This window comes from Oncorhynchus tshawytscha, unplaced genomic scaffold (genome assembly GCF_018296145.1).
Source record: "Oncorhynchus tshawytscha isolate Ot180627B unplaced genomic scaffold, Otsh_v2.0 Un_scaffold_2590_pilon_pilon, whole genome shotgun sequence".
Classification (NCBI taxonomy): Eukaryota; Metazoa; Chordata; class Actinopteri; order Salmoniformes; family Salmonidae; genus Oncorhynchus; species Oncorhynchus tshawytscha.
The window spans coordinates 154862-171754 of record NW_024609800.1 but is presented as its reverse complement, the minus strand read 5'-3'; the positions used below and the strand labels follow the sequence as shown (position 1 = coordinate 171754).

General features: G+C 49.0%; 1 protein-coding gene across 1 annotated transcript; it reads right to left on the bottom strand.

The window, feature by feature from the left end:
- Positions 1–489: 489 nt before the first annotated feature.
- On the bottom strand, positions 490–16678 carry trap1 (TNF receptor-associated protein 1). The gene is made up of 18 exons (XM_042318312.1): positions 16493–16678; positions 15708–15974; positions 15397–15479; positions 15085–15225; positions 14641–14712; positions 13583–13743; positions 12770–12879; positions 12519–12592; positions 11979–12134; positions 11594–11714; positions 11353–11422; positions 11007–11154; positions 10539–10724; positions 10151–10289; positions 3275–3360; positions 2296–2441; positions 2010–2082; positions 490–1467 (listed from the first exon to the last, which is right to left on the bottom strand). The coding sequence occupies exons 1-18, from the start codon at positions 16608–16610 to the stop codon at positions 1366–1368; spliced, it is 2253 nt and encodes a 750-aa protein (XP_042174246.1). The 5' UTR covers positions 16611–16678; the 3' UTR covers positions 490–1365.
- Positions 16679–16893: the final 215 nt, after the last annotated feature.

Sequence of the window (16893 nt, the reverse complement as noted above, 5' to 3'; positions counted from 1 at the left end):
GCTGTGTCCATAGTACCACCTCCAGAGGTAGTCGGGAACTGATTGATTGGTTGGATGAAAGCTTAGTGGGAAGAGCTTAGTGACAGGTCAGTCAGTGGAGTTTACAGGTGAGTGTTAAATACAATAAAGGCTGGCAGGGAGGTCGGAGGTGGATGGAGGTTCAGGGAGGTCGGAGGTGGATGGAGGTTCAGGGAGGTCGGAGGTGGATGGAGGTTCAGGGAGGTCGGAGGTGGATGGAGGTTCAGGGAGGTCGGAGGTGGATGGAGGTTCAGGGAGGTCAGGTGGATGGAGGTCAGGAGGTGGATGGATGGAGGTCAGGGAGGTCGGAGGTGGATGGAGGGTCAGGGAGGTCGGAGGTGGATGGAGGGTCAGGGAGGTCGGAGGTGGATGGAGGGTCAGGGAGGTCGGAGGTGGATGGAGGGTCAGGGAGGTCGGAGGTGGATGGAGGTTCAGGGAGGTTGGAGGTGGATGGAGGTTCAGGGAGAGAGATTTTTCTATTTATTATTATTTATTTGTTCACCTATATTGGATGGATACCTTGAGCACTGAATTAAGACATTTGTCAAATTCCACAGATGGTAATATACAATCTCTTACAAATTTCTCCCAGCAACACATCTAATTGAAAAATAAGTCTTTTACAGTCCGTTTCAATACTATTCTCTGAAGGACAGGAATCTATGGCTCTAATATTGGGATTGCCAACCATCATATCTGAGGAATAGCTGGGAGGAAAATATCACGCAACAAAAAAAATGGTACAAAAAAAATGTGGAACCCGAATCAAGATGACTAAAACTAAAATAGGAAGAAAAAAAGAGGGCCAACAGTAACAATTGTATTGAACGGTCATCTAGGGAAGTCTGCACGTCATGGAAATGTGTACAATCATTACACCAGTCCCAATGTCAATAAGATGTCCTTTACAAAGCCCTAACCCATTCTTCAGATCTGGGGTTTTCACTCTGCTCATGACACAGTCTGATAAATATCTGGGTCATCACACACAACATGAGTCAACACTGCTGGAGAGTCCGAGAAACACACACATCCACAGCTTGAGTCGTGTCCGTCTACTCCATTTTCAGGTCTCTGAGCAGGCCAAAGCCTCCCTGCTCTCCTCCAACAGTCCGTTGGTAATTGAAGGGACTTTTCTGGGGTACAGATGGGCAGGCCTGAATGTGGAAAGGCCACCAGAGCCGTGTGTTGTTGATGGGGGTAGTATCTGCAGCATGTAGAGCCAGGTCACGTGTCTATGTAGGGCCTACAGTGACCTGACCAGTAGGACAGTTGGTTGGGGAGACGGGGAGTTAAACCAGGCAGTGACTGTAGTGTGTAGGGCCTACAGTTGACGGCCGTGACGTCTCAGTGTTTCTCCAGCGCTCTGGTCAGCAGGTTGTTGAGGCGGGCGATCATGGGTCGGGGGTCGTCGTTGAGGCCCGCTGCGATCATGGCGTTGTCGTAGATCTAGTCAAGGATCAGAAGGGGCACGCACGGGTTAGACACATGCAAGACTGGTCTAATACCACCGTCTCAAGGCTTCATCTTAGTTTGACATCTAGGAGTCCGAACACAACAGGTATGAGAATGAAACTGACACAAATAAGAGTGAAACAGATTGCCATTAAGCTCAGAGAACTATGAATGTCCCGAAGAGCCCCATTTCCAGAGAATCTAACGACCATGTTTTTTAAAGTGATGATAGTGTTTGTGTCTCAACCAGTGTTGAGGGTAAATTCCATTTCAATTCAGTACAATTCAGGAAGTCAACTGAAATTACACTGTAAATGGAATGGGCCCAAACCCTGGTCCCAGCTTGATATGGTTTCAGACCCCAAAGTGTAGGGAGTGTGATCCAGGATCGTGTGATCCAGGATCGTGTGATCCAGGATCGTGTGATCCAGGATCGTGTGATCCAGGATAGTGTGATCCAGGATAGTGTGATCCAGGATAGTGTGATCCAGGATAGTGTGATCCAGGATAGTGTGATCCAGGATAGTGTACTCTACCTGCTCCAGCAGCAGTTGTGCGAGTGCAGAGTCGGACTCCTTCAGTGAGTGCATCTTCTTGATGAGGTCATGACTACAGAGGAAAGGGAGAGCAGGAGACAAGCGCAAATCAACACAATACTATTTTGACATTGAATACTGCGTTGTTGGGAAGGGCTGACAAGTTAAGCATTTCACTTGTGCATGTGACAAATAAAACGCCTCGATTTAGAGATCCCTCTCCCCTCCATCCCTCCATTCCCCCTCCATCCCTCCCTCCCTCCCTCCCTCCATCCCCCTCCTGTACCCAGCATTGATCTCCAGGGTGGGCTGCAGTATCTGGGCCCTCTCCTCTGTGCTGCGGGCCATCTGCTGGGTACGCAGGAAGTGGCGTGCGGCACCCATCTCCAGCACCGTGATCATGGCTGGGTGGGTGTCCAGACGAGGGGTCACCTGGAGGTCAGGGGGTCAAAGGTGAAGAATGAGCAGTCACAGACAAAGGAAACCTTACAAATGGACTGATTCTTACATACAGTACCAAAGTCCAGTTAGCCAGTAGTTACTGTATATATAGGCTGGATCAAATCAGTCACACAAGACCACGGAAGAGGCCCTAGACCGTTCCCCACTGGGTTATAGTGATCAGGGTAATGGAACTAGTGTAGATAGTGATGGTAGGGTAACAGTACCTTGATGTTGGTGACTAGTGTAGATAGTGATGGTAGGGTAACAGTACCTTGATGTTGGTGACTAGATAGTGATGGTAGGGTAACAGTACCTTGATGTTGAATAGTGTAGATAGTGATGGTAGGGTAACAGTACCTTTATGTTGGTGACTAGTGTAGATAGTGATGGTAGGGTAACAGTGCCTTGATGTTGGTGACTAGTGTAGATAGTGATGGTAGGGTAACAGTACCTTGATGTTGGTGACTAGTGTAGATAGTGATGGTAGGGTAACAGTACCTTGATGTTGGTGACTAGTGTAGATAGTGATGGTAGGGTAACAGTACCTTGATGTTGGTGACTAGTGTAGATAGTGATGGTAGGGTAACAGTACCTTGATGTTGAATAGTGTAGATAGTGATGGTAGGGTAACAGTACCTTTATGTTGGTGACTAGTGTAGATAGTGATGGTAGGGTAACAGTGCCTTGATGTTGGTGACTAGTGTAGATAGTGATGGTAGGGTAACAGTACCTTGATGTTGGTGACTAGTGTAGATAGTGATGGTAGGGTAACAGTACCTTGTTGGTGACTAGTGTAGATAGTGATGGTAGGGTAACAGTACCTTGATGTTGGTGACTCTGTTTCCCAGATTGTTCCTCATCCAGGAGATCAGGTCCTCAGTCTGCTCCTCTGTCAGACGCTCAGAGGCTATAGACACAGGAGAGAACACGGAGTTAGTTTTAGGGTACTTCATATTGCTGTCTGAAGCTAGGTTAACTCCTAGATTAGCTCTGTGGTTGGAGGCTAAGAGGCAAATTTCACTTTGTCTCCCATTAGCCAGGATTCCATCCAATTGGCGACAAAATCTGCATAAAAGCCTGTGCATTTTCCCACCAGAGATGTTTTCATCAGTCACTTGTAGGGATAAAAGGCTGTGTGTGATGACGTAATGTACATAAAATACCTTTTGCATTTTTTTACTGAATAAAAAAATACAAAGTTAAATGGGTTTCTATTGTCAACAGTCCTGATGGTTTTCTCAACACGTTAAATAGAGAGCGTGTCCACTCTGGTGGTGTAGCAGGGAGCTCCAGCCAACAGCTGGTCCATACAGCGCTGCTGGTGTAGCAGGGCGCTCCAGCCAACAGCTGGTCCATACAGTGCTGGTGGTGTAGCAGGGCGCTCCAGCCAACAGCTGGTCCATACAGTGCTGGTGGTGTAGCAGGGCGCTCCAGCCAACAGCTGGCCGATACAGTGCTGGTGGTGTAGCAGGGCGCTCCAGCCAACAGCTGGCCGATACAGTGCTGGTGGTGTAGCAGGGCGCTCCAGCCAACAGCTGGTCGATACAGTGCTGGTGGTGTAGCAGGGAGCTCCAGCCAACAGCTGGTCCATACAGTGCTGGTGGTGTAGCAGGGCGCTCCAGCCAACAGCTGGTCGATACAGTGCTGGTGGTGTAGCAGGGCGCTCCAGCCAACAGCTGGTCGATACAGTGCTGCTGGTGCATAGCCAGTGCTGCTGTGGTGTCCAGCCAGGGTCGCTGCTGCAGCCAGCCACAGCTGGTCGATACAGTGCTGCTGGTGTAGCAGGGCGCTAGCCAGGGCGATACAGTGCCAGCCAACAGCTGGTCGATACAGTGCTGCTGGTGTAGCAGGGCGCTCCAGCCAACAGCTGGTGCTGCTGGTGTAGCAGGGCGCTAGCCAACAGCTGGTCGATACAGTGCTGCTGGTGTAGCAGGGCGCTCCAGCCAACAGCTGGTGATACAGTGCTGGTGGTGTAGCAGGGCGCTCCAGCCAACAGCTGGTCGATACAGTGCTGGTGGTGTAGCAGGGCGCTCCAGCCAACAGCTGGTCGATACAGTGCTGGTGGTGTAGCAGGGCGCTCCAGCCAACAGCTGGTCGATACAGTGCTGGTGGTGTAGCAGGGAGCCCAGCCAACAGCTGGTGGTGTAGCAGGGCGCTAGCAGTGCTGGTGGTGTAGCAGGGCGCTCCAGCCAACAGCTGGTCGATACAGTGCTGGTGGTGGGCGCTCCAGCCAACAGCAGGCAGATAGCTGGTGTAGCAGGGCGCTCCAGCCAACAGCTGGTCGATACAGTGCTGGTGGTGTAGCAGGGCGCTCCAGCCAACAGCTGGTCGATACAGTGCTGGTGGTGTAGCAGGGCGCTCCAGCCAGTGCTGGTGGTGTAGCAGTGCTGGTGGTGCTGCAGCAGGGCGCTCCAGCCAACAGCTGGTCGATACAGTGCTGCTGGTGTAGCAGGGCGCTCCAGCCAACAGCTGGTCGATACCAGCCAGCCAACAGCTGGTCGATACAGTGCTGGTGTAGCAGGGCGCTCCAGCCAACAGCTGGTCGATACAGTGCTGCTGGTGTAGCAGGGCGCTCCAGCCAACAGCTGGTCGATACAGTGCTGCTGGTGTAGCAGGGCGCTCCAGCCAACAGCTGGTCGATACAGTGCTGCTGGTGTAGCAGGGCGCTCCAGCCAACAGCTGGTCGATACAGTGCTGCTGGTGTAGCAGGGCGCTCCAGCCAACAGCTGGTCGATACAGTGCTGCTGGTGTAGCAGGGCGCTCCAGCCAACAGCTGGTCGATACAGTGCTGGTGGTGTAGCAGGGCGCTCCAGCCAACAGCTGGTCGATACAGTGCTGGTGGTGTAGCAGGGCGCTCCAGCCACAGCTGGTCGATACAGTGCTGGTGGTGTAGCAGGGCGCTCCAGCCAACAGCTGTGCTGGTGTAGCAGGGAGCTCCAGCCAGCTGGCAGATACAGTGCTGGTGTAGCAGGGCGCTCCAGCCAACAGCTGGTCGATACAGTGCTGGTGTAGCAGGGCGCTCCAGCCAACAGCTGGTCGATACAGTGCTGGTGTAGCAGGGCGCTCCAGCCAACAGCAGGCAGATACAGTGCTGGTGTAGCAGGGAGCTGCTGGCAGATGGTGGTGTAGCAGGGCGCTCCAGCCAACAGCTGGTCGATACAGTGCTGGTGTATCCAGCCAGTGCTGTGCTGGTGTAGCAGGGCGCTCCAGCCAACAGCTGGTCGATACAGTGCTGGTGGTGTAGCAGGGCGCTCCAGCCAACAGCTGGTCAGATACAGTGCTGGTGGTGTAGCAGGGCGCTCCAGCCAACAGCTGGTCGATACAGTGCTGGTGGTGTAGCAGGGCGCTCCAGCCAACAGCAGGCAGATACAGTGCTGGTGTAGCAGGGAGCTCCAGCCAACAGCTGGCAGATACAGTGCTGCTGGTGTAGCAGGGCGCTCCAGCCAACAGCTGGTCGATACAGTGCTGGTGTAGCAGGGCGCTCCAGCCAACAGCTGGTCGATACAGTGCTGGTGTAGCAGGGCGCTCCAGCCAACAGCAGGCAGATACAGTGCTGGTGTAGCAGGGAGCTCCAGCCAACAGCTGGCAGATACAGTGCTGGTGTAGCAGGGCGCTCCAGCCAACAGCTGGTCGATACAGTGCTGGTGTAGCAGGGCGCTCCAGCCAACAGCTGGTCGATACAGTGCTGGTGTAGCAGGGCGCTCCAGCCAACAGCTGGCAGATACAGTGCTGCTGGTGTAGCAGGGCGCTCCAGCTAACAGCAGGCAGATACAGTGCTGCTGGTGTAGCAGGGCGCTCCAGCTAACAGCAGGCAGATACAGTGCTGGTGTAGCAGGGCGCTCCAGCCAACAGCTGGCAGATACAGTGCTGGTGTAGCAGGGCGCTCCAGCCAACAGCAGGCAGATACAGTGCTGGTGGTGTAGCAGGGCGCTCCAGCCAACAGCTGGCAGATACAGTGCTGGTGGTGTAGCAGGGCGCTCCAGCCAACAGCTGGTCGATACAGTGCTGGTGGTGTAGCAGGGAGCTCCAGCTAACAGCTGGCAGATACAGTGCTGGTGGTATAGCCTACATGACATTATTACGGGCAAAAAGGGCTAAATTACTTTTTTGTCGTCAAACGGCAGCCGAGCATCGATCAACATGTCACCAGAATCAGACCCTGGAGATTTATTGGAAAGGAACATCAAGATCACTGTGCACTTTCATCACCCTGTGAAGTTCTTCATAACCTCCATCTGAAGCCTAATGAACTGAGGGCTTTCCCAGGTCCTAGTGAAGTTCTTCATAACCTCCATCTGAAGCCTAATGAACTGAGGGCTTTCCCCAGTCCTAGTGAAGTTCTTCATAACCTCCATCTGAAGACTAATGAACTGCATGCTTTCCCCAGTCCTAGTGAGAGGACCACACAACACTTCCATCTGAAGCCTAATGAACTAACTGCATGCTTTCCCCAGTCCTAGTGAGAGGACCACACAATACTTCCATCTGAAGCCTAATGAACTAACTGCATGCTTTCCCCAGTCCTAGTGAGAGGACCACACAATACTTCCATCTGAAGCCTAATGAACTGAGGGCTTTCCCCAGTCCTAGTGAGAGGACCACACAATACTTCCATCTGAAGCCTAATGAACTGAGGGCTTTCCCCAGTCCTAGTGAGAGGACCACACAACACTTCCATCTGAAGCCTAATGAACTAACTGCATGCTTTCCCCAGTCCTAGTGAGAGGACCACACAATACTTCCATCTGAAGCCTAATGAACTGAGGGCTTTCCCCAGTCCTAGTGAAGTTCTTCATAACCTCCATCTGAAGACTAATGAACTGCATGCTTTCCCCAGTCCTAGTGAGAGGACCACACAATACTTCAATCTGAAGCCTAATGAACTAACTGCATGCTTTCCCCAGTCCTAGTGAGAGGACCACACAATACTTCCATCTGAAGCCTAATGAACTAACTGCATGCTTTCCCCAGTCCTAGTGAGAGGACCACACAATACTTCCATCTGAAGCCTAATGAACTGAGGGCTTTCCCCAGTCCTAGTGAGAGGACCACACAATACTTCCATCTGAAGCCTAATGAACTGAGGGCTTTCCCCAGTCCTAGTGAGAGGACCACACAACACTTCCATCTGAAGCCTAATGAACTAACTGCATGCTTTCCCCAGCCTAGTGAGAGGACCACACAATACTTCCATCTGAAGCCTAATGAACTGAGGGCTTTCCCCAGTCCTAGTGAAGTTCTTCATAACCTCCATCTGAAGACTAATGAACTGCATGCTTTCCCCAGTCCTAGTGAGAGGACCACACAATACTTCCATCTGAAGCCTAATGAACTGAGGGCTTTCCCCAGTCCTAGTGAGAGGACCACACAATACTTCCATCTGAAGCCTAATGAACTAACTGCATGCTTTCCCCTGTCCTAGTGAGAGGACCACACAATACTTCCATCTGAAGCCTAATGAACTGAGGGCTTTCCCCAGTCCTAGTGAGAGGACCACACAATACTTCCATCTGAAGCCTAATGAACTGAGGGCTTTCCCCAGTCCTAGTGAGAGGACCACACAATACTTCCATCTGAAGCCTAATGAACTGAGGGCTTTCCCCTGTCCTAGTGAGAGGACCACACAATACTTCCATCTGAAGCCTAATGAACTGAGGGCTTTCCCCAGTCCTAGTGAGAGGACCACACAATACTTCCATCTGAAGCCTAATGAACTGAGGGCTTTCCCCAGTCCTAGTGAGAGGACCACACAACCTCCATCTGAAGCCTAATGAACTGAGGGCTTTCCCCAGTCCTAGTGAGAGGACCACACAATACTTCCATCTGAAGCCTAATGAACTGAGGGCTTTCCCCAGTCCTAGTGAGAGGACCACACAACACTTCCATCTGAAGCCTAATGAACTGCATGCTTTCCCCAGTCCTAGTGAGAGGACCACACAATACTTCCATCTGAAGCCTAATGAACTGAGGGCTTTCCCCAGTCCTAGTGAGAGGACCACACAATACTTCCATCTGAAGCCTAATGAACTGAGGGCTTTCCCCAGTCCTAGTGAGAGGACCACACAATACTTCCATCTGAAGCCTAATGAACTGAGGGCTTTCCCCAGTCCTAGTGAGAGGACCACACAATACTTCCATCTGAAGCCTAATGAACTGAGGGCTTTCCCCAGTCCTAGTGAGAGGACCACACAATACTTCCATCTGAAGCCTAATGAACTGAGGGCTTTCCCTGTCCTAGTGAGAGGACCACACAATACTTCCATCTGAAGCCTAATGAACTGAGGGCTTTCCCCAGTCCTAGTGAGAGGACCACACAATACTTCCATCTGAAGCCTAATGAACTGAGGCTTTCCCCTGTCCTAGTGAGAGGACCACACAATACTTCCATCTGAAGCCTAATGAACTGAGGGCTTTCCCCAGTCCTAGTGAGAGGACCACACAATACTTCCATCTGAAGCCTAATGAACTGAGGGCTTTCCCCAGTCCTAGTGAGAGGACCACACAATACTTCCATCTGAAGCCTAACGAACTGAGGGCTTTCCCCAGTCCTAGTGAGAGGACCACACAATACTTCCATCTGAAGCCTAACGAACTGAGGGCTTTCCCCAGTCCTAGTGAGAGGACCACACAATACTTCCATCTGAAGCCTAATGAACTGAGGGCTTTCCCCAGTCCTAGTGAGAGGACCACACAATACTTCCATCTGAAGCCTAATGAACTGAGGGCTTTCCCCAGTCCTAGTGAGAGGACCACACAATACTTCCATCTGAAGCCTAATGAACTGAGGGCTTTCCCAGTCCTAGTGAGAGGACCACACAATACTTCCATCTGAAGCCTAATGAACTGAGGGCTTTCCCCAGTCCTAGTGAGAGGACCACACAATACTTCCATCTGAAGCCTAATGAACTGAGGGCTTTCCCCAGTCCTAGTGAGAGGACCACACAATACTTCCATCTGAAGCCTAATGAACTGAGGGCTTTCCCCAGTCCTAGTGAGAGGACCACACAATACTTCCATCTGAAGCCTAACGAACTGAGGGCTTTCCCCAGTCCTAGTGAGAGGACCACACAATACTTCCATCTGAAGCCTAATGAACTGAGGGCTTTCCCCAGTCCTAGTGAGAGGACCACACAATACTTCCATCTGAAGCCTAATGAACTGAGGGCTTTCCCCAGTCCTAGTGAGAGGACCACACAATACTTCCATCTGAAGCCTAATGAACTGAAGGCCTACCCCAGTCCTAGTGAGAGGACCACACAATACTTCCATCTGAAGCCTAATGAACTGAGGGCTTTCCCCAGTCCTAGTGAGAGGACCACACAATACTTCCATCTGAAGCCTAATGAACTGAAGGCTTTCCCCAGTCCTAGTGAGAGGACCACACAATACTTATGCATAAAAGCGTATCCACCAGCATTTCCCACATAATTCATTTTACAGACACAAAAATATCCCACATTGTCCATCATATTTTGTTTTGTCGACATTTGGAAAGTTTACTGACAAGCTGTTTCCCTCAGGCCTGTCATGACATGTTTTATCCAATGAACTTCACTCGCATTAACAGGTTGGATGGAAACCCGGTTATTGATATCCATGATCAGGTGAAAATGTGACATAAGTAGAAGCAAGGATTTCCCCTCGAATGTAAATTCCCGCAGCATTCAGTGACATGGTCAGAGAGAGATGGGTCTTACCAGGCTTGATGTCCTGGTACTTCTCCTCCTTGTAGTGGTCCACCACAATGTCTGTTTCCACAGAGATCAGCTTCTTCTTGTCAAACTCTCTGAGGTGCAGGAGGGTGAGCTCGTCAAACTGCTCATAGCAGAACAGCACCTGGAGACAAAGAAAAGGAGAGAAAGAAGACGTTAGACTGACAACAACTAGAGGGAGTAATGATGAAATCCTGCCCACCACTGATGAAGTGACAGACATTATTATGCTCCACCATCACTTCTGTCTTATATTCCCATCTGAAAACTAGCCTGGTCCCAGATCTGTGGTCGTTGTTTGACATGACAATGCTCATAGGAGTTAGCAAGACAGCCAACAGATCTGGTAGCAGGCTATCTGACAACAACTCACCTCCATGTCTTTCTGCTTCATGGCCTCAAAGTAGGGGGAGTGTTCAGCCAGGTGTCGGTTTGGGGCACACAGGTAGTAGATGTTACGTGTCCCGGCCTTCATACGGGAGCCGTACTCCTTCAGGTTGGTCTGCTGGCCCGCGGGTAGCACTGAAGACTCAAACCTCAACAGCTTGCCGATGTCCTCCTGTACAAAGACAGCGAGAGAGACAGAAAGGACTGAGTGATAATGAGTGTGGGACATGACTGACATAATTCACATTTCTGATTCCTAGGACATGATCCTCTTGCTCCCTTCCCCAAAAATCCTACACGCATACCATTTTTTCTATTCTTCACACCTCCATTCCTCCACCCCAGCTGTCCCCTGTCCCAGTCTCACCCTGACGTCCTGCTCTCCCCTGTCCCAGTCTCATCCTGACGTCCTGCTCTCCCCCTGCTCTCCCCTGTCCCAGCCCCCCAGTCTCACCCTGACGTCCTGCTCCTGCGTGGTGACGATACCCTCCCTGATGAACAGGCCGTAGTCCTCAAAGAACTTGGCGTATTTCTCAGGTTCCTTCTTACTCTGGTCCATCAGGAACTTGATGATACGCTGCTGTAGAACGTCCCTCAGCTTCCTGTAGAGAGAGAGAGAGAGATGGAAAGCATGACAGGGAGAGAAGCGGAGATCATGAGAGAATAAAAGGGAGTGAGAGAGCCGTGGTTGTAAGGGAGAAGGAGTAGAAAGACACTGTATTAAAAGAGGGGTGATGTGTACAACAGACTTGACATAGCAGTGTTATTGATGAGCTGATGTTGTAAGGCTCCAGTCTCACCTGATGAGGGTGCTCTCCTGCAGCAGCTCTCTGCTCAGGTTCAATGGGATATCCTCACTGTCCACCACACCTGTATACACAAATACATACAGACTGTTATACTGTAACACTAGCGTTTATAATCAACAAAGGATCCGGAAAGAGACAGACAAGGAACCACACCAGAGGGCAGATGTGAGGGGAAAGATGAAGGGAGACATTAAGATGGGCACAGCTGAGGAGGTACTGAGTAAAGACTGACCTCTAAGGAAGCGTAGCCACTTGGGCAGGATTTCAGTGGCCTTGGTCTGGATGAGAACCTTCCTGCTGTACAGAGCCACACTGGAGCCCATCTCTCTGCTCACGTCAAACATGGACGGCTTCTGCTCACACATTGACACACAGTAATATTACAGGCAGTCGTGAACATACCGGGACGTCCACATTTACAACTGTCACAGAGCCTTGACCTCAGAAAGATCTCATTTAACATCACTTATTAGTTTCTCTTTTCCTCAACAAGTATCTTTGCTCCCTTCCTCTCCCCAGTCATACCCTTGGTGCCCAAGTGCCTCTACCCTCAGTGCCCCCTAACCCTCTATCCCCAACCCATCCTAGCCCTCTGCTCCCTGCCCCCCTCTTCTCACCACGTCTGGGACGTAGAAGATGGAGCGGATGTTGACGGGGGCGTCCGCGCGGTAGTGCAGTGTGTAACGGGGCTTGTCGTACGACTGAGCCACGTAACGGTAGAACTCCTCGTGCTGCCACTCACTGATGGACTTGGGTTCCATCATCCACAGGGCCTGGGAGGGACGTTAATATACCGGATGGATACACTGTTACACACAGAGCATGCAGGCAGGCAGGTACACACACTCACTGCACAGACAGCCAGACACACACTACAAAATAGGACTAATAACTGGGAATCAGTCCAACAAGTTTTCAGAACCAATAAGTTGCCAGGGCCAATTAATGTATCAATCAGTTTGTCTCTTGACTTTGTTTCCAGATAAGTTGATTCCCTCTATTAGATTCCATGTGGACGCCACTTAATCGATACATCCAGCAATTCAACTAATCCTCACTAACAACCCCATGAAGGACATTAAGCCATAACAACCGCTGAGGTCCATCTCAGCCCTGTAAGAAGTCGATAGAACCAGAAGAGTGGGCCAGGTGCTCACCTGGAGAGTGTTGAGTCGTCGTCCGTTCAGGAAGACGGGGAAACTGACAAAGTTGCTGTATTTGGTCACCACCTCTGCAACAACATATGACATCTGTTAGTCCTGCCTGGACAAGCAGCAAGCCTCCAAGCCTGACAAAGACTCTGACATGAATCTTACAGGAACGATTATGCATGTTGAATGTCTACTATATATGTGGAATGTCTATAAAAGACAGAACAGTTATCAAAGGGGTCTTGTATGGTCCATACCTTTGACTCTGTCCTCAGCAGAGAACTCCTTGCAGTCATCCTTGAGGTGCAGCACTATCTTAGTGCCTGGTCTGACCCCACTTGCCTCAGCTATCTCAAACACTCCAGACCTGGGGAGCACAGAGATCACACACTGTGGTCCATATCTTTTACATCAAACACTCCAGACCTGTGGAGCACAGAGATCACACACTGTGGTCCATATCTTTTACATTAAACACTCCAGACCTGGGGAGCACAGAGATCACACACTGTGGTCCATATCTTTTACATTAAACACTCCAGACCTGGGGAGCACAGAGATCACACACTGTGGTCCATATCTTTTACATTAAACACTCCAGACCTGACCTGGGAGCACAGAGATCACACACTGTGGTCCATATCTTTACATTAAACACTCCAGACCTGTGGAGCACAGAGATCACACACTGTGGTCCATATCTTTACATTAAACACTCCAGACCTGGGGAGCACAGAGATCACACACTGTGGTCCATATCTTTACATTAAACACTCCAGACCTGGGGAGCACAGAGATCACACACTGTGGTCCATATCTTTACATTAAACACTCCAGACCTGGGGAGCACAGAGATCACACACTGTGGTCCATATCTTTTACATTAAACATATTCAAATGTGTTACTAATACAAACCTCGCTATCACGCCCTATTCTCAAACAATCCATCGACATACCTGTCACCTCTCCATCCTTCTCTCTCCCTCTTCATCCTCCTCTTTCTTACCATCCCTTCCTCTTTTCACACTGATCAAATTCCTCCCCTCTCCATCCCTCCCTCCTCTCCTACCCATCAGAGGACCACTTGTATCCGGGGCTGCTGGGCTCGGCTGACTGAGAGTAGACATCCACACGGTCAGCCACCATGAAGGCAGAGTAGAAGCCCACACCAAACTGACCAATGATGGAGCTGCTGGCCTCCGCCTGGCTCTGCAGGGACTCCAGGAAAGCCTAGGAAGGAGGGATGAGGGATAGAAAGAGGAAGCAGGGGTCAAATGTGAATTGAATGGAAAAGAGACACCAACAAATGTGAGCAAATTGATGAAACGAGAAAGCTTAGGCCCTGACATTGTAATTGAATGAGATTGTAGATTTATTTTTTTATTTCACCTTTATTTAACCAGGTAGGCTAGTTGAGAACAAGTTCTCATTTACAACTGCGAACTGGCCAAGAGAAAGCATAGCAGTGTGAACAGACAACAACAGAGTTACACATGGAGTAAACAATAAACAAGTCAATAACACAGTAGAAAGAAAAAGAGAGTCTATATACATTGTGTGCAAAAGGCATGAGGAGGTAGGCGAATAATTACAATTTTGCAGATTAACACTGGAGTGATAAATGATCAGATGGTCATGTTCAGGTAGAGATACTGGTGTGCAAAAGAGCAGAAAAGTAAATAAATATAAACAGTATGGGGATGAGGTAGGTAAATAGATAAATGAATTTGGGGAGGGAGGATACCAGAGATCGTTACAGAGATGGTGACCACTCGTTAGTAACATGGCAAAGAAACAATCCACAAATTGAATTTCATTTCTTTATGAAAACAGCCCTACTGTTGAAAACAAACATTACGCTGTCATCCAGAGTCATGTCATTATTTTACAAGCTACGGCACAATATTTTACATACAGCAGGTTTTTGAAAGGACCAAAGAGTTGCCTGCTTCGTGTTTTCATTTTTGCCATGGAAAGAATATTGTGATACTGGTATTATCACAGGCCCATAATTGATTTTTTAAATATTCCTCAAGTCATTGGAAAAAAAAAAAACATGAATGAAATGGGAAGGCAGATAATGGGGAAATGTAAGAGATGTAACAAAGATAAGGGAGCTAGGTTTACCTTGGATCCAGAACGAGCGATAGTCCCCAGGTTGGCCACCAGCTCCTCTTGGTTCATCCCAACTCCTGTGTCCTAAAAGAGGAAGGTATATTATGATAAATACGCTGCTGTTAAGCCATCACCAAGAGCAAAGGACCCTTTGGTAATACATTCCTCCCTATCTTTGGAACTACAGCCAGCTGTCAGAACTACAGCCAGCAAGTTTATAACAGTGCAAGTTCTGTTTCATCCACCAGGTGGCAGACTGTGCTATACAGAACTTTGAAATGAACAGAAACATCTAACAGTGATTATGTGCATTTTAAGTCAATCAAATTAGCATTTGACGATGATTCATGACTAAAATAATTCTAAGAAAGATAGGATAAAAATGTAAATAAACTCTTTAAAGCATGTTAGCAGTTACCACAGCCACCCTACTCCCTCGTCCTGGTTTGGGCGTACCTGGATGGTGAAGGTGCCCTTGGCCTGGTCCGTCTGTAGGTGGATCTCCATGGGGGCCGTGTCTCCCCCTCCCGTTATCAGCTTGTGGCGCAGCTTCTCCAGGGCGTCACTGCCATTGGAGATCAGCTCACGGATGAACACCTGAGCAATGGGCCAGGATGGAAAAGGTTAAAAACACAGAATATCTTAGCGTAAGGTTCCTGAAATACCTAGCTAGATACAGCAAGCACATTATCACTGGTCCATCAGTTAGTCATTTATATACATTCAATCAGTTCTCAAGTTGCTGTGACTGGTCAGACCTTCCCTCACCTCCTTCTCAGAGTACAGAGATCTAGCAACAATGTCCAAGAGTTTCTTGGTCTCAGCCTGGAACTCGTGCTTGGAAAAGGTGCCTGGACAAATCAGATTGAAAACGGTTAACTTCATTAGTTTAGCATGCTAAGGACACAGGATGTGGACTAAAGTATATCATAAGCTACACATACAACTATCCAGTGTCCATTAATGTTGCCAAATCATAATACTATGACAATCACTGGCTAGTGATGCTGAAGTTTCAATTGTTATAGCACAAAACTGAGAATGTTAGCTAACAGGTCTGAGGTCAGAAAACATATCACCTTGGACATTCTCTGTGTCTTGGATGATTGTATGCAGGGGTTCTTCTTCAGGAGCTTTATCCTCTGCCTCTTGAATATTCTCTACTTCCTCAACCTTCTTTGTCGCAGGAGCTTTCTCAGCTTCTACATCCTTGTCTGTATCCTGAGGGACTCTCTCAGCTTCCTTGGTGCTGTAGTAGGAACACTGGGTGAGACCAAGGCCTGGGTGGCTGGGGTTCCACATGCCACTTCTGGACCATTGTTTCTGCTGCTGCCTGACATGGGCATCTGTTGACAGGAGGGGATAGGTGGGGTGCGAGGTCATGCCATCATCATATTGAATATTCAAACGCATTGAGTGTCAGTGGTCATGGTTCGCTTTTAGAACGTCCTTGCCTTGGATTTATCTGATGCAACATGAATGCAAGTTTACAATGAAGTAGGTTAGGTCAAGGATACATCCTTATAAATTTGATTTGATTATCCTTGGTAAAGATACTGGTCGTCTGTGCTGCGGTACGGGGCAGACATGCAACTGTCCCCATATTTATATACAATGGTCCGGTCACATATGTAATTCATTCACCAGATGCCAAATATCAATATATGCAAGCTAGCTCAAACAAAAATAGTTGAATGGCACATTTGTCAATAAACACCGCATTCCACAGTCGTCGACACGTTCATGTTGCATATGACAGGGAGTGATCTTGAGTAATATAACGTCAGGCTAAGCACGCTATCGTTAGTTAGCTCATATAACTGCAGTGCTTTAGCTAGCTAACTAACGTTAGCGAGCGGCTTACCTTCACTGAATGGTCCTACAGTCCTACTACCCAATCCTCTTCCAGAAGACAGGAGCCTGGAGTTGGCCCTTTGAGAAGAACTCAAAGCGAATTTGAACAATTTCAGGCACCGAGACATCTTTGACAGAGCAAGAGGTCGTTTGACCTATTCAACACACGTTAAACAGAAGTGCGACAACTGCAAGCACAAGTAGGACCTCACAGTCGCACAAAGATTACGTAATTCAAGCTACTAGCATATTGCCTGCTTAGAGAGATTTGAGAAATACATTTAAATACGGGAATTAGACAGAAGAGTTTGGTGCAAATGAAAAACCCCATTCCCAGCATAAGCTACATTTGCATTAAGACAAATCTACAATGCAAGACAGAAAAACATGTTTAAAGTTGTCAATTCCAAA

Bases quoted from the DNA above. Each gene is read 5' to 3' on its own strand.
- trap1 (XM_042318312.1), bottom strand. From the start codon at position 16,610: ATGTCTCGGTGCCTGAAATTGTTCAAATTCGCTTTGAGTTCTTCTCAA. The intron at 13,744-14,640 runs GTAAACCTAGCT...CCTCCTTCCTAG, and splicing joins TCGCTCGTTCTGGATCCAAG to GCTTTCCTGGAGTCCCTGCA. The intron at 2,442-3,274 runs GTACTGTTACCC...CCTGACCTCCAG, and splicing joins ACAGAGTCACCAACATCAAG to GTGACCCCTCGTCTGGACAC.